Source organism: Coregonus clupeaformis, chromosome 26, assembly GCF_020615455.1.
Source record: "Coregonus clupeaformis isolate EN_2021a chromosome 26, ASM2061545v1, whole genome shotgun sequence".
In the NCBI taxonomy this organism is placed as follows: domain Eukaryota; kingdom Metazoa; phylum Chordata; class Actinopteri; order Salmoniformes; family Salmonidae; genus Coregonus; species Coregonus clupeaformis.
This window is the reverse complement of record NC_059217.1, coordinates 27,698,069-27,725,347: the sequence shown is the minus strand read 5'-3', so window position 1 is coordinate 27,725,347 and position 27,279 is coordinate 27,698,069. Positions and strand designations below refer to the sequence as shown.

General features: G+C 44.3%; 1 protein-coding gene across 1 annotated transcript in view; it reads left to right on the top strand.

Moving 5' to 3' along the window:
* The first annotated feature begins 476 nt into the window (after nt 1-476).
* The window catches only part of LOC121540588 (solute carrier family 41 member 2), a 29,175-nt gene continuing 2,372 nt past the window's right edge, over nt 477-27,279 (top strand). The window contains exons 1-9 of the mRNA XM_041849574.1: nt 477-619; nt 1,347-1,823; nt 2,059-2,166; nt 5,610-5,681; nt 6,208-6,352; nt 22,226-22,372; nt 22,555-22,702; nt 22,793-22,872; nt 22,987-23,118. Of these exons, the coding sequence (XP_041705508.1) occupies nt 1,419-1,823; nt 2,059-2,166; nt 5,610-5,681; nt 6,208-6,352; nt 22,226-22,372; nt 22,555-22,702; nt 22,793-22,872; nt 22,987-23,118 (1,237 nt within the window). The 5' untranslated portion in view covers nt 477-619; nt 1,347-1,418. The remainder of the gene's footprint in view (nt 620-1,346; nt 1,824-2,058; nt 2,167-5,609; nt 5,682-6,207; nt 6,353-22,225; nt 22,373-22,554; nt 22,703-22,792; nt 22,873-22,986; nt 23,119-27,279) is intronic.

Here is a 27,279-nt window from a genome sequence, read left to right as displayed (position 1 = left end):
TGTTATCCTTGTGATTATTGTCTTCTATAATTAGTCACACTTTTCTAATGCCTATTAATCATCTATTCCGTTCCCAATACAGTCCTTTTCTCTCATGTATTACTGTATTATAGTCCACTATTTTATATACAGAGCTTTACTCCTGCTATTCTTGTTTCTTATTATCATTAATCCATTCATACTGTTCTATTCAGTGGTACTCTTCTCTGCTATTAGGTTTGTTATACATGTGATCACATATTCATTCCTATTTCTATTCTTGTGTAGACCATTCCAATCCACATTATGTCAATAAAGTCCTCTGTTTGGAATACTCTGGAGGTTGCATCATCTCTTTGAGAGGAGATTGTTGTCAGTGAACCACAGACCAGCTCAATCAGGAGGGATTTCCTCACAGTGTGTGTGTGTGTGTGTGTGTGTGTGTGAGAGAGAGAGAGAGAGAGAGAGAGAGAGCGAGAGCAATGATATAGCTATGAAGGAGCTTCAGCCATTCAGGGGAAGAGGAAAACATTCATGGACAGAATAAGCAGAGTGAAAGAACAACGCTGGAGTATCTACTTCTCCAAAATCTATTTCTTCTTCTCTCACATCTCTAATATGCTATGGTTTTACACTTTAGGTAAGTCACCTTTTTCTCTTAACGTACTACCACTTGGAACTTGTAAGTGTTTTTCTCTTGTGTGTTTACATGTTTTCAACTTCAGACCAAATTAGTGGATAACTGCAAATTACTTACAAAATAACAAGTCATTGATTTACTTACTCTCACTCACTTCCAGATAGACTCACAGCCACTTTGAATATTTTGAAAGTGTCTGCCATTTTTCAGACATACATTGTTGGATACGACGAGATATTTCTATGCAATTTGGACTTACCAAATAATGAATTGAATGTCTCCTCAAGTGGTTTGGCTATTGTGTGACTGCTAGAACCATGAGGCCTCACATTGTTTCCATGTCTGACAAGGGGCTTTGTAATGGCATGGAAAAGCCCGGAGTATGTGGGAGAATGCCTAACCAATTATACCATACAAGCATTAGATGTTATGCATTTGTCGTGCTGTAGCCATGACTCTCTTGTATGCTTGTCTGTCTTATATACTCACATGTAGAGATGGCATGCATCTTAGTCATTTATCTGTGTCTGTGCATCACAAGTGTGTTAAATTACACACTAATCCTACCTTTGCCACACTTCTTACGCAGCAACAAGTTAATTCATTATTTTTATTTCTTGCCAGTAGTTCATGACTAGTACCAGGAGTGTTCAGTGATAACATCAATATCAAGGATGATACATACTGTAACTGTCTAATTACCTCCTGCTGGTTTTCTTTGACCCAGTCATATCAACTTACCCTTTCTTCGGAGTAGCAGAAGGAGTGTCTAACTCCCGCAGGACACATCATTGTTCTGATGGCCAACACTGGGCCACAGGATGACCAACTGGCCCAGAGGGACACCGTTGACACAGGAAAACACAACAGGCACCACTATGGGTCCTGCCCAGCCCCAGATGCACACTATCTAGGGGGTCACCAACGACTCCCAAATAGAGCTCAGTCCCCATCCAACAGCAGCCCCTTTAATGAACTCTGTCCATACACCGAGACAGACCCACTTTTCATCAATGGACACATGCCTGGCTCCAAGGTCAATGAGGAAGTTATGGAGAAGGACCCAGAGGATTGTAGTGCCCAGGATGGTGTCAGAGAGGTGCCCAGTGAGTCCGTCAGGTCCATGGTTCTGCAGATACTGGTGCCCTTCCTACTGGCTGGACTGGGGACGGTGTCAGCTGGAATGTTACTGGACGTAGTTCAGGTGAGGTACTGATAAATTGCACGGTGTCTGTATTTGTTTATTTATTCTTACATTATGTGTTGGTGTGTCCACTGCATGGTATGTTCATGTATTGTATTGAGTGTCTGTATGTTGATTCTGTTGCATTGTGTATTGGTCTGTCTAGTTTATTGGGTGTTGGTGTGTCCACTGCATCATGTGTCAGTCTATTGCATGATATGTTGGTGTATTATTCCACTGTGTGTTGTTGTGGCAGCATTGGGAGGTGTTCCAGAGAGTCACAGAGATCTTCATCCTGGTGCCAGCTCTACTGGGCCTGAAAGGAAACCTGGAGATGACCCTGGCCTCCAGACTTTCAACAGCAGTGAGTACATGAACACACACACACACACACACACAATCAATCCATACCCCAACACAGTGGGAAGTCCATTCCTTACATTGTTTCTCTCTTGTATTGTGAATTCTCTGTCCCTGTGTGAAAGTCCTCACTCGCCAGTGAAGAAAATAGCCCTGCACAACTCCCTGCAGTACAAGACTGGACTAATGTGACTACAATCTATACTGCATATATGACTCTGAATCTACCCTCCCTAACCATGTATTGTGCATACAGGATGTATGGTGTGTTATTGGACTTTTGACCACCGACTTAACAATCTGTTGACTGGCATGATGGAGCATTTTCTGCTTCTGATTCGAGAATGCATGACCGCTCTAGTAACTTAGGCTCTCCCACTCATCATTTATACAGTATGAATATGGGTGTTAATACGTTTATGATGAGAGAGAAAGATCAATCACATTTATTTATAAAGCCCTTTTTATATCAGCAGTTTTCACAAAGTGCTTATACAGAAACCCAGCCTAAAACCCCAAAGAGCAAGCAATGCAGATGTAGAAGCATGGTGGCTAGGAAAAACTCCCTAGAAAGGCAGGAACCTAGGAAGAAACTTAGAGAGGAACCAGGCTCTGAGGTGTGGCCAGTCCTCTTCTGGCTGTGCCGGGTGGAGATTATAAGAGTAGATGACCATTAAGGCCAGATCGTTATTCAAGATGTTCAAACGTTCATAGATTACCAGCAGTGTCAGAAAGAGAGAGCGAGAGAGAGAGAGAGAGAGAGAGAGAGAGAGAGAGAGAGAGAGAGAGAGAGAGAGAGAGAGAGAGAGAGAGAGAGAGAGAGAGAGAGAGAGAGAGAGAGAGAGAGAGAGAGAGAGAGAGAGGAGAATTAGAGGGAGCATACCTAAGATCACACAGGACACAAGATAAGACAGGAGAATTACACCAGATAGGACAGACTGACCCTAGCCCTCCGGCACGTAGACTATTGCAGCATAGATATTGGGAACAGAGACAATGGGAGTCGGGGGACACTGTGGCCCCGTTCAACGTTACCGCCGGACAGGGCCAACCAGGTAGGATATAACCCCACCCACTTTGCCAAAGCACAGCCCCCACACCACCAAAGGGATATCAACAGACCACTAACTGACTACCCTTAGATCGATAGATTGTGACTCTGAGGCCGAGTATAGCCCACAAAGATCTCTCCCACTGCACAAGCCCAAGGGGGCGCAAAACTAGACAGGAAGATCACGTTAGTGACTCAACCCACTCAAGTCAAGTATAGTGAAAAAAGCCTGGCATTATATGATGCACCCCTCCTAGGGACTGCATGGGAAAGCGCGAGCAAGCCAGTGATTCAGGCCCTGTAGTAGGGTCAGAGGCAGAGAATCCCAGTGGAGAGAGGGGAGCCGGCCAGGCAAAGACAGCTAGGGTGGTTCGTCACTCCAGTGCTTTGCCGTTCACCTCGCTCCCCTGGGCCAGACTACACTCAATCATAGGACCTACTGAAGAGATGAGTCTTCAGTAAAGACGAGTCTATGTCTCTCACATGGATCGGCAGACCATTCCATAAAAATTTAGCTCTATAGGAGAAAGCCCTGCCTCCTGCTGTTTGCTTAGAAATTCTAGGAACAATAAGGAGGCCTGCGTCTTGTGACCATAACGTACGTGTAGGTATGTATGGCAGGACCAAATCAGAGAGATAGGTAGGAGCAAGTCCATGTAATGCTTTGTAGGTTAAAAGTAAAACCTTGAAATCAGCCCAAGCCTTAACAGGAAGCCACTGTAGAGAGACTAGCACTGGATTAATATGATCAAATTTGTGGTTTTAGTCAAGATTCTAGCAGCCGGATTTAAAACTAGCTGTTTATTTAGTGCCTTATCTGGGTAGCCGGAGAGTAGCACATTGCAGTAGTCTAATTTTGAAGTGACAAAAGCATGGATGAGCTTTTCTGCATAATATTTGGACAACATTTTTCAGATTTTTGCAATGTTACGAAGATGGAAAATATCTGCCCTTGAAATATTTTCTATATGTTTGTCAAAAGAGAGATCAGGGTTCAGAGTAACGCTGAGGTCCTTTACAGTTTTATTTGAGACGACTGCACAACAATAGAGATTCAGCAGATCTCTTTGTTTCTTGGGACCTAGAACTAGCATCTCTGTTTTGTCTGCGTTTAAAAGTAAACATTTGCCGCCATCCATTTTTGCCGCCATTTACCTCTCCTAGCTGTCAGGCCTAATGAATGGTCATACTCATGACACAAATACAGTGCCTTCGGAAAGTATTCAGACCCCTTGACCTTTTCCACATTTTGTTACGTTACAGCCTTATTCTAAAATTGATTAAATACATTTTTTCCCTCAGTAATCTACACACAATACCCGATAATGACAAAGCGAAAAACAGTTTATTTTTACAATTTTGCAAATGTATATTTAAAAAACAACTGAAATACCTTATTTACATAAGTATTCAGACCCTTTGCTATGAGACTCGAAATTGAGCTCAGGTGCATCCTGTTTCCATTGATCATTCTTGAGATGTTTCTACAACTTGATTGGAGTCAACCTGTGGTAAATTCAGTTGATTGGACATTATTTGGAAAGGCACACACCTGTCTATTTAAGGTCCCCACAGTTGACAGTGCATGTCGGAGCAAAAACCAAGCCATGAGGTCGAAGGAATTGTCCGTAGAGCTCCGAGACAGGATTGTGTCGAGGAACAGATCTGGGGAAGGGTACCAAAACAGTTCTGCAGCATTGAAGGTCCCCAAGAACACAGTGGCCTCCATCATTCTTAAATGGAAGAAGTTTAGAACCACCAAGACTCTTCCTAGAGCTGGCCGCCCGGCCAAACTGAGCAATCGGGGGAGAAGGACCTTGGTCAAGGAGGTGACCAAGAACCCGATGGTCACTCTGACAGAGCTCTAGAGTTCCTCTGTGGAGATGGGAGAACCTTCCAGAAGGACAACCATCTCTGCAGCACTCCACCAATCAGGCCTTTATGGTAGAGTGGCCAGACGGAAGCCATTCCTCAGTAAAAGGCACATGACAGCCAACTTGGAGTTTGCCAAAAGGCACATAAAGACTCTCAGACCATGAGAAACAAGATTCTCTGGTCTGATGAAACCAAGATTGAACTCTTTGGCCTGAATGCCAAGCGTCACATCTGTGAAAACGGTGAAGCATGGTGGTGGCAGCATCATGCTGTGGAGATGTTTTTCAGCGACAGGGACCTGTTTTTGCTTTGTCATTATGGGGTATTGTGTGTAGATTGATGAGGGGAAAAAAACAATTTAATACATTTTAGAATAAGGCTGTAACGTAACAAAATGTGGAAAAAGTCAAGAGGTCTGAATACTTTCCGAATGCACTGTATGTTGATGCATTAGTCAAGACTAAATAGGGGATTTTTACACTGAGAAAAGATAATAACATTTATGATTTTGTCCTTGTCAGGTGAACGTGGGGGAAATGGAGACAGCCAGAGAGAAATGGAGTTTGATTATTGGGAACCTGGCACTAAAACAGGTAATTTGCTTTATGGCTATACTGTCCAGTGTTTCCAGATTTCTATGAAATATGATCTATAATTAACTCCAATATGAGTGAAATAGTTTTCCTTCCAAAATATGTTAATTAGGTATTTTAAGAAGCAGCTTTTCTGTGTTGGAATGGTGTGGGCGTACCCCAACAACAGAATGGTGTGGGCGTATACCGGTCATAAAAAATATTCATGTGAATAGACCGCTGACTGGCCAGCTCATCCTCTTCAAGAGGATGACATCATCCTCTATGAGGAAATGGCAAGCATTTTTGAAATGGTCTGTTTGAGGTGGGGTTTTTTAAGTGTTTTTTTCTCCAATTCATTCTTTGGCCACAAATACGAGTATAGTATCAACAACATTATTTAGGTATGAGTTAACAGAATATTAACTTTTAAAAGTGAGATTTTCACTGGAAAGTTACTTTAAAGATATCCCTCAAACCTTTATTTGTACTTCTTAGCTCTAACAAATGCCTAGTGTCTGGCCCAAAGAGTGTTTTCTTTCTCCAGATGCAAGCCACAGTGCTGGGTCTCCTGGCTGCCCTGGCAGCGGTGGTCTTGGGCTGGGTACTGGAGGGAGATATGTTCCTCAGCCACGCTGCTCTCCTCTGCTCAGCCAGCGTAACTACTGCCTTCATGGCTTCCTTGCTGCAGGGTAAGGAGACCAGCTAGCCCTGTCCAAACCCTTAACCCACATCACACCTACCCACACAATGGGTTTTAAGTCACGGCTCAAACAGCTAGCTAGGTATTGACAGTGACGGACGAACACCAACCCTAACCCCACAGCACCTCTCATTCTCCTACAAACAGTGCATTCAGAAGGTATTCAGACCCCTTGACCTTTTTCACATTGTCTTACGTTACAGCCTTATTCTAAAATGGATTAAATAGTTTTTTCCCCTCATCAATCTATACACAATACCCCATAATGACAAAGCAAAAACAGGTTATGTTAGCAAATGAATTACAAATAAAATCTGAAATATCACATTTAAATACGTATTCAGACCCTTTACTCAGTACTTTGTTGAAGCACTTTTGGCAGCGATTACAGCCTCGATTCTTCTTGGGTATTGGCACACCTGTATTTAGGGAGTTTCTCCCATTCTTCTCTGCAGATCCTCTCAAGCTCTGTCAGGTTGGATGGGGAGCGCCACTGCACAGCTATTTTCAGGTCTCTCCAGAGATGTTTGATCGGGTTCAAGTCCGGGCTCTGGCTGGGCCACTCAAGGACATTCAGAGACTTGTCCTGAAGCCACTCCTGCGTTGTCTTGGCTGTGTGCTTAGGGTCGTTGTCCTGTTGGAAGGCGAACCTTCGCCCCAGTCTGAGGTCCTGAGCGCTCTGGAGCAGTTTTTCATCAAGGATCTCTCTACTTTCCTCCGTTCATCTTTCCCTCAATCCTGACTAGTCTCCCAGTCCCTGCCGCTGAAAAACATCCCCACAGTATGATGCTGCCACCACCATGCTTCACTGTAGGGATGGTGCCAGGTTTCCTCCTGTAGCTCAGTTGGTAGAGCATGGCGCTTGCAACGCCAGGGTTGTGGGTTCGTTTCCCACGGGGGGGCCAGTATGAAAAAAATATGTATGCACTCACTTAACTGTAAGTCGCTCTGGATAAGAGTGTCTGCTAAATGACTAAAATATAAAAAAATGTGACGCTTGGCATTCAGCCAAAGAGTTCAGTCTTGGTTTCATCAGACCAGAGAATCTTGTTTCTCATGGTCTGAGAGTCTTTATGTGCCTTTTGGCAAACTCCAAGCGGGCTGTCATGTGCCTTTTACTGAGGAGTGGCTTCCGTCTGGCCACTCTACCATAAAGGCCTGATTGGTGGAGTGCTGCAGAGATTGTTGTCCATCTGGAAGATTCTCCCATCTCCACAGAGGAACTCTGGAGCTCCTTCAGAGTGTCCATCAGGTTCTTGGTCACCTCCCTGACCAAGGCCCTTCTCTCCCGATTGCTCAGTTTGGCTTGGCGGCCAGGTCTAGGAAGAGTCTTGGTGGTTCAAAACTTCTTCCATTTAAGAATGATGGAGGCCACTGTGTTCTTGGGGACCTTCAATGCTGCAGAAATTATTTGGTACCCTTCCCCAGATCTGTGCCTCGACAAAATCCTGTCTCTGAGCTCTACGGACAATTCTTTCGACCTCATAGCTTGGTTTTTGCTCTGACAAGCACTGTCAACTGTGGGACCTTACATAGACTGGTGTGTGTCTTTCCAAATCATGTACAATCAATTGAATTTACCACAGGTGGACTACAATCAAGTTGTAGAAACATCTCAAGGATGATGGAAAGAGGATGCACCTGAGCTCAATTTCGAGTCTCATAGCAAAGGGTCTGAATACTTAAGTAAATAAGGGATTTCAGTTTTTTATTTTTAGTACATTTGCAAAAATTTAAAAATAAACTGTTTTTCGCTTTGTCATTATGGGGTATTGTGTGTAGATTGAAGAGGAAAAATATTTATTTAATTACGTTTAGAATAAGGCTGTAATGTAACAAAATCTGGAAAAAGTAAAGGGGTCTGAATACTTTCCGAATGCACTGTAGGTTCATGCATGCCAATTCCTCCATGCAAAGAGGCCCTCTTCACTAGCATCTTAGTGTGAGGTGACAGTCTCTTCATTATAGGCAAGTCCACATAAAAAAATACTAAATTTTACTATATAACACTATAGTACTTACTGTATAATTCTATAGAATTATGTAGTAAATTGTGGTATACTGTAGTATACTGTAGAATCCTATACTCAACACTGTAGACTGTAGTATCCCTCAATCGTGTAGTGCTTACTATAGACTTTTGTAGTATACTGTAGTATACTATACTACACACTTTAGTATCCCTCAATCATGTAGCGCTTACTTTAGAATTTTGTAGAACAGTGGAGAATACTATACTACACACTGTAGTATCCCTCGATCATGTAGTACTTTCTTCAGAATTTTGTAGTATACTTTAGAATACTATACTACACACTGTAGTATCCCTCGATCACATGGTGCTTACTTTCAAATGTTTTGATCGATTGGACTGCTAGCTAGCTTTACTGCTAGTTGCTAGCTTTGTCAATGTGGTTTTGATTTGAACGTGCTGGAGCGCATGCCCTTGATCGTGTAGTGCTTACTATAGAATTGTGTAGTATACTGTAGAATACTATACTCCACACTGTAGTATCCCTTGATTGATTTTATTTGACTATTTAAAACACAATATAACCACAAATGTGGATATAATGCATTTAGACATTTGATGAGAATAAAAAAATAAAAGTGAAACATTGATTTCCACTGTGGTCCTAGTTCAAACATCAAACATGTTACACATTTACAGCTAACCCACATGAAAAAATACTATAGTATACTAGGGTCTAAATACAGTAGTATTATATTTATATACTATAGTATTCACTGTAGTGTTTTTTTCCGGACATGAGTGTAGTATATTGTAGTAACACCTGCCGACTAGGGCACAAAAATGGCACAACTACCAATTACTGTTTAATAAGGGGAACAACTCAACCAGAACATAACACACACAGGTTCATGACGGGCCACCTATTGAGTTGGGTCAAAAGTTCTGAGCAATGCAACAGACCAAACAATATCTTAGCAAAAATATAACATTTGTATTACAATTGTAACATCTAAACATTAGACACAGGTTCTAGACCCATTCAAGGGAAACACTACAGAGGCAGATAAAGAACAAGCAAAGTTTATTAAAGCTTAGAGGATTAGGTTTGCTTGTTTGACACAGATACAGTGCCTTCAGAAAGTATTAATACCCCTTCACTTATTACAAAAGAAAATGTGTTACAGCCTAAATTCAAAATTGTTAGTTTTTTCTCATCCATCTACACACAATAGCCCATTTATAAGGAACAAAAATATAAACGCAACATGCAACAATGTCAAAGGTTTTACTGAGTTACAGTTCATATAAGGAAAACAGTCAATTGAAATAAATTCATAAGGCCCTCATCTATGGATTTCACATGACAGGGATACAGATATGCATCTGTTGGTCACAGATACCTTTAAAAATAAGGTAGGGGTGTGGATCTGAAAAGTAGTCAGTATCTGGTGTAACCACCATTTCAAATCAAATTAAATGTATTGGTCGCATACACATATTTAACAGATGTTAATGCGGGTGTAGCGAAATGCTTGTGTTCCTAACTCCAACAGTGTAGTTGCATCTAACATTTCCCAACAATACACACAAATCTAAAAGTAAAATAATGGAATTAAGAAATATATAAATATTAAGACAAGCAATGTCGGAGTGGTATTGACTAGAATACAGTAGAATACAGTATATACATATGAAATGAGTAAAACAGTATGTAAACATTATTAAAGTGACCAGTGTTCCATTATTAAAGTGACCAGTGTTCCATTATTAAAGTGACCAATGTTCCATTATTAAAGTGACCAGTGATTCCATGTCTATGTTCATAGGGCAGCATCTTCCAAGGTGCAGGGATGAGTAACCGGGTGGTAGCCGGCTAGTGACAGTGACTAAGTTCAAGGCAGGGTACTGGGTGGAGGCCGGCTAGTGATGACTATTTAATGGCCTTGAGATAGAAGCTGTTTTTCAGTCTCTCGGTCCCAGCTTTGATGCACCAATATTGACCTCGCCTTCTGGTTGATAGCGGAATGAACAGGCCATGGCTCGGATGGTTGATGTCCTTGATGATCTTTTTGGCCTTCCTGTGACATCGGGTGCTGTAGGTGTTCTGGAGCGCAGGTGGTGTGCCCCCTGTGATGCGTTGGGCAGACCGCACCACCCTCTGGAGAGCCCTGCGGTTGTGGGCGGTGCAGTTCCCATACCAGGCGGTGATACAGCCCGACAGGATGCTCTCAATGGTGCATCTGTAAAAGTTTGTGAGGGTCTTAGGGGCCTAGACGAATTTCTTCAGCCTCCTGAGGTTGAAGCGGCACTGTTGCGCCTTCTTCCCCACATTGTTTGTGTGGGTGGACCATTTCAGATTGTCAGTGATGTGTACACCGAGGAACTTGAAGCTTTTCACCTTCTCGACTGTGGTCTCATCGATGTGGATGGGGCGTGCTCCCTCTGCTGTCTCCTGAAGTCCACAATCAGCTCCTTCGTTTTGTTGACATTGAGGGAGAGGTTATTTTTCTCGCCAGGGCCCTCACCTCCTCCCTGTAGGCTGTCTCGTCATTGTTGGTAATTAGGCCTACTACTGCTGTGTCGTCTGCAAACTTGATGATTGAGTTTGCCTCATGCAGCATGACACATCTCTTTCACATAGAGTTGATCAGGCTGTTGATTGTGGCCTGTGGAATGTTGTCCCACTCCTTTTCAATGGCTGTGCGAAGTTGTTGGATATTGGCGGGAACTGGAACTTGCTGTCGTACACGTCAATCCAGAGCATCCCAAACATGCTCAATGGGTGACATGTTTGGTGAGTATGCAGACCATGGAAGAACTGGGACATTTTCAGCTTCCAGGAATTGTGTACAGATCCTTGCGACATGGGGCTGTGCATTATCATGCTAAAACATGAAGTGATGGTGGTGGATGAATGGCACAACAACGGGCCTCAGGATCCCGTCATGGTATCTCTGTGCATTCAAATTGCCATCAATAAAATGCAATTGTGTTTGTTGTCTGTAGCTTATGCCTGCCAATACCATAACCCCACCGCCATCATGGGGCACTCTGTTCTCAATGTTGACATCAGCAAACCGCTCGCCCACACGACCCCATACACGTGGTCTGCGGATGTGAGGCCGGTTGGACGTACTGCCAAATTCTCTAAAACAACGTTGAAGGCGGATTATAGTAGAGAAATTAACATTCAGTTCTCTGGCAACAGCTCTGATGGACATTCCTGCAGTCAGCAGATTTAATTCAAAACTTAACTAGGCCACTCAGGAACATTCACTGTCTTCTTGGTAAGCAACTCCAGTGTAGATTTAGCCTTGTGTTTTAGGTTATTGTCCTGCTGAAATCAGTGGCGGCTCCTGAAAAAATTCTCAGGAGGGGCAATTTTTCTGATGATTTAGGTGACCTACACACGTGCACGAGTCCGTGCACGCGATTCCAGATATCTTTACCTCTGAATAAACTGCCTTTATTATACCATATCCACCCTGTCCAAAGTCTCTACTTGGTCTCAGTTCTCCAGTAAACTTGTGATTATCAACAGTACACAACGGTAACAAACAATTGGGGGAACTCACGGGGCAGATAGTAACCACTTAAAAGGAAGCGATTCCCAAACCTTCCATAACAAAGCCATCACCTACAGAGAGATGAACTTGGAGAAGAGTCCCCTAAGTAAGCTTGTCCTGGGCCTCTGTTCACAAACACAAACAGACCCCACACAGCCCCAGGACAACAACAACAACAACAACAACAACACAATTAGACCCAACCAAATCATGAGAAAACAAAAAGAGAATTACTTGACACATTGGAAAGAACAAACAAAAAAACAGAGCAAACTAGAATGCTATTTGGCCCTAAACAGAGAGTACACAGTGGCAGAATACCTGACCACTGTGACTGACCCAAACTTAAGGAAAGCTTTGACTATGTACAGACTCAGTGACCATAGCCTTGCTATTGAGAAAGGCCGCCGTAGGCAGACCTGGCTCTCAAGAGAAGACAGGCTATGTGCACACTGCCCACAAAATGAGGTGGAAACTGAGCTGCACTTCCTAACCTCCTGCCAAATGTATGACCATATTAGAGACACATATTTCCCTCAGATTACAGCGATCCACAAAGAATTCGAAAACAAACCCAATTTTGATAAACTCCCTTATCTACTGGGTGAAAAACCACAGTGTGCCATCACAGCTGCAAGATTTGTGACCTGTTGCCACAAGAAAAGGGCAACCAGTGAAGAACAAACACCATTGTAAATACAACCCATATTTATGTTTATTTATTTTCCCATTTGTACTTTAACTATTTGCACATTGTAACAACACTGTATATATACATAATATGACATTTGAAATGTCTTTATTCTTTTGAAACTTCTGAGTGTAATGTTTACTGTTAATATTTATTGTTTATTTCACTTTTGTTTACTATCTACTTCCCTTGCTTTGGCAATGTTAACACACGTTTCCCATGCCAATAAAGCCCTTAAATTGAATTGAATTGATAGTAAGGTCGCAATGACACAGAAAGCAGTTCAATGTCGGGGTACAGAGTCGCTCTCTTACCAGGATCGCGGTCCGCTCTGACCAGGGTGAAGGTGGCCGGCTCCACTTCTCTGTCCGGGACTCATCCAGCCAAGTCTCCCAGCTGTATTGGGATTCAGCTGCCAGCAGCGTTTTCATTATTTAGTCCGTTCGTAGCGGGTATGTACACGATCAACAAGATCAGTCCAAAACCAACCACTGGAAATCCATGGTTGGCAGAATGTTTGTAAACTAAGTCTACAAATTAAAAACATAAAATAACGCCGCACTGCAGGTCGCAACAGAGACGCTGATAGCCGCCATTGTCTTAGTTACGTTCAACGTTACGTCACGTATGACGAAAGCGCGTAAGTGCAAGCCCACAGACACCCATAGAGAATGTATTGAAAGCTTTGAAATGTGAAAAAATAGATTTTACATGACAGGCTATGAGAGACTTCTGGGCGATTTTCAACTTGACTGAAATCGCCCCAAAAACGGGCGGGGCCATTTGAAGCACGACTTTAGCCTGATTTGACATTTAGTGGCTGGCAGATCAGACGTGAACACTGATAACTGCTGTTGCCGTGATATAATTGATTAGAAAAAAAATCCCTTCCTTTTCCCGTTTGGCAGTGCGTCGCCCATATCGCCCTATTGAACAAGCCGTCCCTGGCTGAAATGTGAATTCATCCCCCAGTGTCTGGTGGAAAGCAGACTAAACTAGGTTTTCCTCTAGGATTTTGCCTGTGCTTAGCTCCATTCAGTAAATGTTTTATCCTGAAAAAAAATTGATATCCACAGTCCTTAACGATTACAAGCATACCCATAACATGATGCAGTCACCACTATGAAAATATGGACAGTGGTACTCAGTAATGTGTTGTATTGGATTTGCCCCAAACATAACACTTTGTATTCAGGACAAAAAGTAAATTGCTTTGCCACATTTTCTGCAGTATTACTTAAGTGCCTTGTTGCAAACAGGATGCATGTTTTGGAATATTCTGTACAGACTTCCTTCCTTTCACTCTGCCAATTAGGTTAGTATTGTGGAGTAACTACAATGTTGTTGATCCATCCACACTTTTCTTCTATCACAGCCATTAAACTCTGTAACTGTTTTAACGTCACCATTGGCCTCATGGTGAAATCCCTGAGCGGTTTCTTCCTCTCCGGCAACTGAGTTAGGAAGGACGCCTGTATCTTTGTAGTGACTGGGTGTATTGATACACCATCCAAAGTGTAATTAATAACTTCACCATACATTTACATTTACATTTTAGTCATTTAGCAGACGCTCTTATCCAGAGCAACTTACAGTTAGTGAGTGCATACATATTTTATTTTTTTACTTCACACTCAAGGGGATACAGTATATTCAATGTCAGCTTCTTTTTTTTTTTACCCATCTACCAATAGGTGCCATTCTTTGCAAGGCATTGGAAAACCTCCCTGGTCTTTGTGGTTGAATCTGTGTTTGAAATTCACTGCTCGACTGAGGGACCTTACAGATAATTGTATGTGTTGGTTACAGAGATGAGGTAGTCATTCAAAAATCATGTTAAACACTATTATTGCACACATGCAACTTAGGCACATTTTTACTCCTGAACTTATTTAGGCTTGCCATAACAAAGGAGTTGAATACTTCTAGACTCAAGACATTTCAGCTTTTCATTTTTAATTAATGTCTAAAATTTCTAAAAACATAATTCCACTTTGTCATTATGGGGTATTGTGTGTAGTCCAGTGACACCAGGGGTAGGAACCGAAATTACTTTGAAATCAATCATTTTTTAAATTTAGCTCATTAAATTAATTCACCAATCAGAGCGGATAGAGCAGGCAAGCTAGTAGTTTACATGCGTAATGGACAGACAAGTGTAGCCTTTGGCGCAAGGTGCAACTGAAATTTTGCAGGTGGGGAGAGGGCAAGAGAGTTGAGGAGGAGGCTTGAAGCACATCTTGTTATGACATACATTATCTGAATTAGGTCCACAGAATTATACCTAGGAAGAGCAGCTTCTGGGGAGGAACTTTTAATGTATTTTGAGCTAGCTCGCTACAAACTTGAGCTAGCTAGCTAATAAGTGTGGGTGTGTAGAGCTGCACCAGAATGAACACATCTTACCTTTTTGTATTTAATAAATCCAACGTGAAATGTGATAACTAGGCCTATAGGATCCTTAACTAGCATTGAAAAAGTTCATCCATTCTTCTCTAGCTAATAAAAAATCTCTCTTTCTATCTTCTGAATCAAGCTTGTAACCTCAGTACAGTAGTTTATGCTTCTGAGGAGGGAGGGGCAGGTAGCCTAAACACACACAGGCAAAGATTTTCAGCTTGCAGGCAGACACTGGAATACGTTTCTGAGTGACAGAGTGAGGGCTTTGCATAGGCACTTTGTTGCGTTTTGTTGTGGGACTATATAAAAAATGCCTGGAAGGTAAAATAATGTTATTAACCGGTTCCCATGCTTTTAAAATAATGGTTCTGTTACGGAACAGTATGGATGACTTTCGTTCCAGGTTCCGTTTCTGTTCCTTGAAAAATTTTCTTTAATGGTTTTCTGTTCTGTTCCCTGAACCGGTTCCAACCCCTGGGTGACACAAAATCTCAATTTAATCCATTTTAAATTCAGGCTGTAACACAACAAATTGTGGAAAAAGTCAAGGGGTGTGAATACTTTCTGAAGGCACTGTAAGTAACGCACATTAACAAGAGTACACCAAAATGACTTCATAGATCTTTTACTTCCACTAGATAGCTTTCTGAAATACAAGAGCGCTTTCACAGAGATTCAGCTGACCAGGTTCTAAAGATGACCAAAAACTGTGACAAACAATACTGATGATCTTCTGATGGTAGAAAAGAAAACAGTTAGATAAATAAATACAAATTACTACTTAAACAGTCACCTTATTGAAGGGCGCTGCCAATACAGTGGGGAAAAAAGTATTTAGTCAGCCACCAATTGTGCAAGTTCTCCCAGTTAAAAAGATGAGAGAGGCCTGTAATTTTCATCATAGGTACACGTCAACTATGACAGACAAAATAAGAAAAAAAAATCCAGAAAATCACATTGTAGGATTTTTAATGAATTTATTTGCAAATTATGGTGGAAAATAAGTATTTGGTCACCTACAAACAAGCAAGATTTCTGGCTCTCACAGACCTGTAACTTCTTCTTTAAGAGGCTCCTCTGTCCTCCACTCGTTACCTGTATTAATGGCACTTGTTTGAACTTGTTATCAGTATAAAAGACACCTGTCCACAACCTCAAACAGTCACACTCCAAACTCCACTATGGCCAAGACCAAAGAGCTGTCAAAGGACACCAGAAACAAAATTGTAGACCTGCACCAGGCTGGGAAGACTGAATCTGCAATAGGTAAGCAGCTTGGTTTGAAGAAATCAACTGCGGGAGCAATTATTAGGAAATGGAAGACATACAAGACCACTGATAATCTCCCTCGATCTGGGGCTCCACGCAAGATCTCACCCCGTGGGGTCAAAATGATCACAAGAACGGTGAGCAAAAATCCCAGAACCACACGGGGGGACCTAGTGAATGACCTGCAGAGAGCTGGGACCAAAGTAACAAAGCCTACCATCAGTAACACACTACGCCGCCAGGGACTCAAATCCTGCAGTGCCAGACGTGTCCCCCTGCTTAAGCCAGTACATGTCCAGGCCCGTCTGAAGTTTGCTAGAGTGCATTTGGATGATCCAGAAGAGGATTGGGAGAATGTCATATGGTCAGATGAAACCAAAATATAACTTTTTGGTAAAAACTCAACTCGTAGTGTTTGGAGGACAAAGAATGCTGAGTTGCATCCAAAGAACACCATACCTACTGTGAAGCATGGGGGGTGGAAACATCATGCTTTGGGGCTGTTTTTCTGCAAAGGGACCAGGACGACTGATCCGTGTAAAGGAAAGAATGAATGGGGCCATGTATCGTGAGATTTTGAGTGAAAACCTCCTTCCATCAGCAAGGGCATTGAAGATGAAACGTGGCTGGGTCTTTCAGCATGACAATGATCCCAAACACACCGCCCGGGCAACGAAGGAGTGGCTTCGTAAGAAGCATTTCAAGGTCCTGGAGTGGCCTAGCCAGTCTCCAGATCTCAACCCCATAGAAAATCTTTGGAGGGAGTTGAAAGTCTGTGTTGCCCAGCGACAGCCCCAAAACATCACTGCTCTAGAGGAGATCTGCATGGAGGAATGGGCCAAAATACCAGCAACAGTGTGTGAAAACCTTGTGAAGACTTACAGAAAACGTTTGACCTGTGTCATTGCCAACAAAGGGTATATAACAAAGTATTGAGAAACTTTTGTTATTGACCAAATACTTATTTTCCACCATAATTTGCAAATAAATTCATTAAAAATCCTACAATGTGATTTTCTGGATTTTTCTTTCTCATGTTAACTGTCATAGTTGACGTGTACCTATGATGAAAATTACAGGCCTCCCTCATCTTTTTAAGTGGGAGAACTTGCACAATTGGTGGCTGACTAAATACTTTTTTCCCCCACTGTATACTGCCTGGACCTCACACCAGCAAAGCATCTCCAAACAAACCAACTGAAAACAAAAGGACATTATTGCAGTGGCTTGACATAATGAACATCTTGAACATTGTCACACATGAATAAACTCACTGATGGTGAAACTCAACACATACCATTCAGAACAATCGACCACACCCCAAACATTTCTTCAAGACAGCATGGTCACAAAGTGTTTCCTCACAGAAATAAACCACCAGCATCAGCATACAGCCTATACACACAAAGGACCTTCCTGGTACAAAGCTCTCACCTGAAAATGCTTTATACATTTCCTACATGTCCTCCCCTGATAAGGGTCCCCAACGGAAACACTGAGGTTTAGGTGAGGGTTATGGTGATGCCCATCTACTGTGGGACCCCAGTTAAAGAGCAGGTGGAGGCAGAGATGCAGTTCTGTATAAAAGTATTTATAGAGTCAGGTAATGGAGATGATACATGGCAGGGAATGATTGACAGTTGTAGACATGAGACGCTTGTCTTGTAACTTGGTTGGCTTTGTATGGAGTATGGTTTATCTAAAAGGACACAAAGGTGCAAATAATAATGGGCAATAACAGCAATGAACATACGTAATTAATGGCAATCACTAGTGAATACTACAGTATACTACAGTCATGTCCGCAGAAACACTACAGTAAATTTACTACAGTCATGTCCGCAAAAACACTACATAATAATTAGGGGATGCTTATATAGTCCTGTTTCACTGTATGTGTAAGTGGGTAACTGGCACAGATGTGAGGTGTGAAATGGAAATGTGTTTTTTTGCATATCTCACTCCCCCTGAGATACCCTGGCTGTGACCCCACTCTCCGAGGGTATCAGCCATTATTAATGGCGACCCTGGAGAAATTAGGGTTAATTGCCTTTCTCAAGGGCAGAATGACAGATTTTACCTTGTCGGATCAGGGATTAGATCCAGCAACCTTTCGGTTACTGGCCCAACGCTCCTGACGGCCAGGCTACCTGCCGTCCTACAGTGAATGTACATTATCCTAGGGGGCGTTGGAAGACACACTGTAAATAACCTAATTTATGTCCCTCTTACTGCCCGGAATGCCTCTGCTGATCCTACAGCTATTGTACGCAGTAATCATATGCCTATGAACCAGAGTAATACTGTTAGCACTGAGGTGGTGTGCAGTAGTAGGAAGTCCACTGTGTGCAGCTCACCCTGCACTAATACAAATAACCTGGGTATGTCTACCTCTGCTAAGCTTCCCAGTAAAGCAAGAAAAAGAATCAAGCATCCCAGAAAAGTGTTAAAAAATAGTCCACGTTAACATATGTAGCTTAAGAAACAAGGTTAATGAAATCAATAATTTGCTAGTAACAGATGACATTCATATTCTGACAATCTCTGAAACTCACTTAGATTATACCTTTGATGATACAGTGGTAGCAATACAAGGTTATAACATTTACAGAAAAGACAGAAATGCCAACGGGGGCAGTGTTGCGGTCTATATTCAGGACCACATTCCTGTAAAGCTTAGAGAGGATCTCATGTTAAATATTGTTTAAGTAATATGGCTACAGGTTCACCTGCCTCACCTAAAGCCCATTTTGGTGGGACGCTGCTATAGACCACCAAGTACTAACAGTCAGTATCTGGATAACATGTGTGAACTGCTTGATAATATATGTGATATCAATAGAGAGGTGTACTTTCTGGGTGATTGAAATATTGACTGGCTTTCATCAGGCTGCCCACTCAGGAGAAAGCTTTAAACTAACTAGTGCCTGCAACCTGATTCAGGTTATCAATCAACCTACCAGGGTAGTTACAAACAGTACAGGAATGAAATCATCAACATGTATTGATCATATCTTTACTAATGCTGCAGAAATTGGGCCTAATATTGTGTATAAGAGGTCATACAATACGTTTTGTAGATATGAACAATATGTTGTTGATGTGAAGAATATTTGTTGGTCCGTGGTGTGTAATGACGAGCAACGAGATGCTGCACTTGACACATTTATGAAATTGCTTATCCAAGTTACTAATAAGCATGCACCCATTAAGAAAATGACTGTTAAAACGTTTACATCCCCATGGATTGATGAGGAATTGAAAAATGGTATGGTTGAGAGGAAAGAGGCAAAAGAGATGGCAAATAGGTCATTGGAAAACGTACTGCAAATTGAGAAATCATGTGACTAAACTGAATTAAAAGAAGAAGAAACTACGATGACAAGCCACCGGGGTCTGGCAACTTGGATGGAAAATTACTGAGGATAATAGCGGACGATATTGCCACTCCTATGTGCCATATCTTCAATTTAAGCCTACTAGAAAGTGTGTGCCCTCAGGCCTGGAGGGAAGTAAAAGTTATTCCCCTACCTAAGAATAGTTTTTAAAACTTAACTGGCTCAAATAGCCTACCAACCCTTAGTAAACTTTTGAAAAAAAATGGTGTTTGACCAGATAAAATGCTATTTTACAGTAAACAAATTGACAACAGACTTTCAGCACGCTTATAGGGAAGGACATTCAACAAGCACAGCACTTCCACAAATGACTGATGATTGACTGAGAGAAATTGATGATAAAAAGATTGTGGGGGCTGTTTTGTTAGACTTCAGTGCGGCTTTTGACATTATCGATCATAGTCTGTTGCTGGAAAAACGTATGTGTTATGGCTTTACACCACCTGCTATATTGTGGATAAAGAGTTACCTGTCTAACAGAACACAGAGGATGTTCTTTAATGGAAGCCTCTCCAACAATCAGGAATTCCCCAGGGCAGCTGTCTAGGCCCCTTACTTTTTTCAATCTTTACTAATGACATGCCACTAGCTTTAAGTAAAGCCAGTGTGTCTATGTATGCGGATGACTCAACACTATACACGTCAGCTACCACAGCGACTGAAATGACAGCAACACTTAACAAACAGCTGCAGTTAGTTTCAGAATGGGTGGCAAGGAATAAGTTAGTCCTAAATATTTCAAATGAAAAGCATTGTATTTGGGACAAATAATTTACTAAACCCTAAACTTCAACTAAATATTGTAATGAATAATGTGGAAATTGAGCAAGTTGAGGAGACTAAACTGCTTGGAGTAACCCTGGATCGTGAACTGTCATGGCCAAAACATATTGATACAACAGTAGCTAGGATGGGGAGAAGTCATAATAATAAAGTGCTGCTCTACCTTCTTAACAGCACTATCAACAAGGCAGGTCCTACAGGCCCTCGTTTTGTCACACCTGGTCTACTGTTCAGTTGTGTGGTCAGGTGCCACAAAGAGGGACTTAGGAAAATTGCAATTGGCTCAGAACAGGGCAGCACGGCTGGCCCTTGGATGTACACAGAGAGCTAACATTAATAATATGCCTGTCAATCTCTCCTGGCTCAAAGTGGAGTAGATATTGACTTCATCACTACTTGTATTTGTGAGAGGTATTGACATGTTAAATGCACCGAGCTGTCTGTTTGAACTACTGGCACATAGCTCGGACACCCATGCATACCCCACAAGACATGCCGCCAGAGGTCTCTTCACAGTCCCCAAGTCAAGAACAGACTATGGGAGGCGCACAGTACTACATAGAGCCATGACTTCATGGAACTCTATTTCACATCAAGTAACTCATGCCAGCAGTAAAATTAGATTTAAAAAAGATAGAAATACACCTTATGGAACAGCGGGGACTGTGAAGCAACACAAACATAGACACATGCGTACAAACACACAATAACATACGCACTATACACATGGATTTTGTGTTATAGATGTGTGGTAGTAGAGTAGAGGCCTGAGGGCACACACTTAATATGTTGTGAAATCTGTTATAAATGTATTGTAATGTTTTTAAAATGTATAACTGCCTTAATTTTGCTGGACCCCAGGAAGAGTCGCTGCTGCCATAATAAATACAAATGAATACAAAAACACTACAGTAAAGTCTGTGAAAACACTACAGTGAATACTATAGTATATAAATATATTAATACTACAGTATATATACCATAGTATACTATAGTATTTTTTCATGTGGGAGGTGTCTCCTTCTACATACAGTATTATCCCTTACTCTCCATTTACAGTACATATAATTATTCCTATTTAATTGCAATACTGTACACTTCTGCTGTATTCTTGGAAAAGCCTGAATGCTCTTTCTATTTGAGACGTACAGAATATAATCATCAGAGACCAGGAAGCTTAGCTACAACTGACATTGTAGGTTTCTTCCGTATCAGAGACCTTTTTGTTGCAAAACCATTTTGTTATGACTCAAATAAAACCAATGCTTGGGATCTGAGAGGTAGACCAGACTCTGTAAGGCAGAGCTTGTGATCTAGCTAGGACACCCAAATCAATTATTAATGTGGTTTTTATTGGAACGCTGGGTACTGATCGGTCCACAGAATAACATGCTATTTTATCTGCCTTGGAATGGTGATATGTATCAGCTCTATTTCAACAAATTCAACTTGACCATCTGTGTTTACAGATACTTGATTTGCATTTACCACTTGATAAAAGGGGAATTGAATAATACCACTGAAGGCCATTACAGTCCCTTGTCCCTTTCGCCAGTCTGACGATTTGCATTTACCACTTGATAAAAGGGGAATTGAATAATACCACTGAAGGCCATTACAGTCCCTTGTCCCTTTCGCCAGTCTGACGCTTCTCCCAGCTGTCACAACATTGCTTTTATCTGTGCAACTCTTGGCTCCTCAATTCATGCACCTTGGTTGGAGAGCTGTGCAACTCTGAACAGTAGCCTGAATCTGACTTGACTGTATTGTTTTCTCCCAGGGATCATCATGGTGGGAGTGATCATCGGCTCCAAGAGGATTGGCATCAACCCAGACAACGTGGCCACGCCCATCGCTGCCAGCTTCGGTGACCTCATCACCCTGGCCATCCTGGCCTGCCTCAGCCAGGGGCTCTACGAATGCATTGGTGAGGGGAGGGGGTATATAGAGAGAGGTTTCGAGAGGTTTAGCTTTAGGCCACTAGGGGGCAGTATGAGCCCATTTACTGGAACATCATAGCTACATTGACAGCTCTGTCTGACTCGTCTGTCTGGCTATCTTCAACTGTATTTGTTTAGCTAGTGTGTGTCTGCTCCTGTCTCCACACAGAGTTGTATCCCTATGTGTCGTACCTGGTGTGTCTGTTCTTCCTCGGACTGACCCCTCTGTGGGTGGTCGTCTCCTCCAGAAACCCAGCAAGTCGCATTCTACTCTACACAGGCTGGGAACCAATCATCACTGCCATGGTCATCAGCAGGTCTGCTCCCCTGTTCCGTGCCCCTGAAGTCCAGTCACAGCATTCAAATGGAAATGGAAATACCATCCTTTAATTTGTCTTTTTCTCTAGTATCGGAGGACTCATCTTGGACACAACTGTATCAGACCCGAACATGGTGGGAATGATAGTCTACACGCCAGTTATGAATGGTGAGACAAGGATCTGGGTTTTTAGAAGCATACATTTAGGAACCTTCAAGAAAATGGTAAGTCACAAGATCTCTCCATATGTATGATCATTGTGTCTTCTTCATCTCTATCTAGGTATTGGGGGGAACTTGGTTGCCATCCAGTCCAGTCGTATAGCCACTGATCTGCACCTCCACTGCTCACCAAGGCAGGTGCCTGAGGATCGCAGGAGCTGCTACAACCCCTGTAGGACCTTCTGTGGCTCAGGTAATGACACACACATGTGTCAGGGGCTGATGTAAGTGTGGTGTGGAAGTCAGGCGCAGGACACCGAAGTTTAGTCCAACAAAGTTTACTAGTTAACCACTAGGCAAAAATACAATAAACGGCCTCAAAAACACACAGAGGCGAGCGATTACGCAAACTGTGCGTAACTCCAAAAACAACAAACAGAGCAAACACGCAGCACTAACTGACATGAGAAAACAACACACAACCTAACCAATACAAAACAGGCAACTTATAGAACACATAATCAGACACAAACGGACACAGGTGCAATAGACAGACAAAAGCAATCAAACATAGAAACATTCAACGGTGGCAGCTAGTACTCCGGGGACGACGAACGCCGAAGCCTGCCCGAACAAGGAGGAGGAGCAGCCTCGGCAGAATCCGTGACAGTACCCCCCCCTTGACGCGCGGCTCCAGCCGTGCGCCGACCCCGGCCTCGGGGACAGCCAGGAGGACGCGGACCCGGGCGCGTGGGATGCCCACGGTGGAACTCAGTCAGGAGGGATGGATCTAGGATGTCCCTCCTAGGCACCCAGCACCGTTCCTCCGGACCGTACCCTCCCACTCCACGAGATACTGGAGACCACTCATCCTGCGCCTCGAGTCCAAGATGGTCCGGACCCTGTACGCCGGGGCCCCCTCGATGTCCAAAGGGGGCGGAGGGGTCTCTCCTATCTCATCTTCTTGGAGTGGGCCAGCTACCACCGGCCTGAGAAGAGACACATGGAACGAGGGGTTAATATTCTTGTAATCAATAGGCAGTTGTAACCTGTAACACACCTCGTTCAATCTTCTCAGGACTTTAAAGGGCCCCACAAACCGCCGACCCAGCTTCCGGCAGGGCAGGCGGAGGGGCAGGTTTCGAGTCGAGAGCCAGACTCGAAAGACTCGATCTCCCGGTGCGTATACCGGTCCCTCACTGCGGTGGCGATCGGCGCTCGCCTTTTGTCGACTGATGGCCCGCTGCAGATGGACATGTGCAGCGTCCCACGTCTCCTCCGAGCGCCGAATCCACTCATCCACCGCAGGGGCCTCGATCTGGCTCTCGTGCCATGGTGCCAGGACCGGCTGATACCCTAAAACACACTGGAAAGGTGTTAAATTGGTGGAGGAGTGGCGGAGAGAGTTCTGGGCCATCTCTGCCCAGGGGATATACCTAGACCACTCCTCCGGCCGGCCCTGGCAATAGGACCTCAGAAACCTACCCACATCCTGGTTGACTCGTTCAACCTGCCCATTGCTCTCTGGGTGGTACCCCGAGGTAAGGCTCACCGAGACCCCCAAGCGTTCCATGAACGCCCCCAGACTCTGGAGGTGAACTGGGGACCTCGGTCAGACACAATATCCTCGGGGACCCCATAGTGCCGGAACACGTGGGTAAATAGGGCCTCAGCGGTCTGTAGGGCAGTAGGGAGACCCGGCATTGGGAGGAGACGACAGGCCTTGGAAAACCGATCCACAACGACCAAAATTGTGGTATTCCCCTGGGAGGGGGGAAGGTCGGTCACAAAATCCACCGAGAGGTGGGACCATGGTCGTTGTGGAACGGGCAGGGGATGTAACTTTCCCCTGGGCAAATGTCTAGGCGCCTTACACTGGGCGCACACCGAGCAGGAGGAGACATAAACCCTCACATCCCTAGCTAACATTGGCCACCAGTATTTCACGCTAAGGCAGTGCACTGTCCGGCCAATACCTGGATGTCCAGAGGAGGGTGATGTATGAGCCCAATAAATAAGGCGGTCACGAACCTCGAGCGGAACGTACGTCCGCCCCACAGGACACTCGGGGGGAGTAGGGTCGGTACGCAGTGCCCGCTCGATCTCCGCATCGACCTCCCACACAACCGGAGCCACCAGACAAGACGGCAGTATGGGAGTAGGCTCGATGGACCTCTCCTCTGTGTCATACCGCCGGGACAGGGCGTCTGCCTTACCGTTCTGGGACCCTGGGATGTATGTGATCTTAAAAACAAACCGGGTCAGGAACATGTTCCACCTAGCCTGACGAGGGTTCAATCTCCTAGCTGCCCGGATGTACTCCAGGTTACGGTGGTCAGTCAGAATGAGGAAAGGGTGTTGAGCCCCCTCAAGCCAATGCCTCCACACCTTTAGGGCCTGGACTACAGCCAACAGCTCCCTGTCCCCTACGTCATAATTACGCTCCGCCGAGCTGAGCTTCTTAGAGTAGAACGCACAGGGGCGGAGCTTGGGTGGCGTGCCGGACCGTTGCGACAGGAATGCCCCAATAACGGCCTCGGACGCGTCTACCTCAACTTGAAATGGTAAAGCGGGGTCCGAATGCGCCAGCACCGGAGCCGAAGTGAACAGGTTCTTCAGTCTAACAAATGCCCTGTCCGCTTCAGCTGACCACTGCAAACGCACCGGACCCCCCTTTAGCAGGGACGTAATGGGAGCTGCCACCTGTCCAAAGCCCCGGATAAACCTCCGGTAGTAATTAGCAAAACCCAAAAACTGCTGCACCTCTTTTACAGTGGTTGGAGTTTGCCAATTACGCACGGCCGACACACGGTCAACCTCTATCTTCACACCAGACGCGGACAATCGATAACCCAAAAAGGAGATGGACTCCTGGAAAAACAGGCATTTCTCTGCCTTAACATACAAGTCATGCTCCAACAGCCTCGTCAATACTCGGCGCACCAGGGCTACATGCTCGGCTCGGGTAGAAGAGTACACTAGGATGTCGTCAATGTATACTACCACACCCTGCCCATGCATGTCCCGGAAAATCTCGTCAACAAAGGATTGGAAGACTGAAGGAGCATTCATTAACCCGTATGGCATGACGAGATACTCGTAATGACCCGAGGTGGTGCTAAATGCTGTTTTCCATTCATCCCCCTCCCTAATGCGCACCAGATTGTACGCGCTCCTGAGATCCAACTTTGTGAAGAACCGCGCTCCGCGTAATGACTCCGTCATAGTCGCAATCAGAGGAAGAGGGTAACTGTACTTAACCGTGATCTGATTGAGACTACGGTAATCAGTACACGGGCGCAAACCCCCGTCCTTCTTCTTCACAAATAAGAAACTCGAGGAAACCGGGGAAGTGGAGGACCGGATGTATCCCTGTGCCAAGGACTCGGCTATGTAAGTCTCCATAGCCGCTGTCTCCTCTTGAGACAGGGGATACACACGGCTCCGCGGAAGTGCCGCTCCTGTTTGGAGATCTATCGCACAATCCCCCTGTCTATGAGGTGGTAGCCATGTTGCCCTAGTTTTGCTGAACACAAGTGCTAAATCCTCATATTCAGGGGGAATGCGCATTGCGGGCACTTGGTTCGGACTCTCCACCGAGGTCGCCCCTAAGGAAACACCTAGACATTTCCCTACACACTGGGCAGACCACTCCATAAGAGCCCTCTGTTGCCACGCAATGGTAGGATCATGGGCGCTTAACCAGGGAAGCCCCAGCACCACGGGATACGCAGGAGAGTCGATCAGATAAAACTGAATGATCTCCTCATGACCCCCCTGCGTCGTCATCTTAAGTGGTGCTGTGACTTCTCTGATCAACCCCGATCCCAGCGGCCGGCTGTCTAGGGCATGAACAGGAAAAGGGACTTCTACCGGCCGAAGGGGAATTCCTAGCCTATAACAAAATTCACGATCAACAAAATTCCCAGCTGCCCCTGAATCTACTAGCGCCTTATGCTGGGAATGAGGTGCCACCTGTGGAAATCTCACAGGTATACTCATGTGACCAACAGAGAGCTCTGGGTAAGTGGGGCGCCTACTCACCTGAAATGACTCCCCGGTGCGTGACCTGTTGTCCCCTCTCCCAGGAGACCCTCCCCAGCACCTAGCCGCAGTGTGTCCTCCACGGCCACAGTTGGTGCAGGAACGGCCCCCCTCGGGTTCTCTCTCCTCCTCTCCCTAGCGCCAGCACCCCCGAGCTCCATGGGAATCGGCTCGGAGGTGCTGGAGGGTGGAATGGACGACCCCCACTCGGGACGTCCGCGGGTAGCCAGCAGGGTGTCGAGACGGATGGAAATGTCCACCAACTGGTCGAAGGATAGGTTGGTGTCCCTGCAGGCCAGCTCACGACGAACGTCCTCTCGTAGGCTACACCGGTAATGGTCGATGAGGGCCCTCTCATTCCACCCCGCAT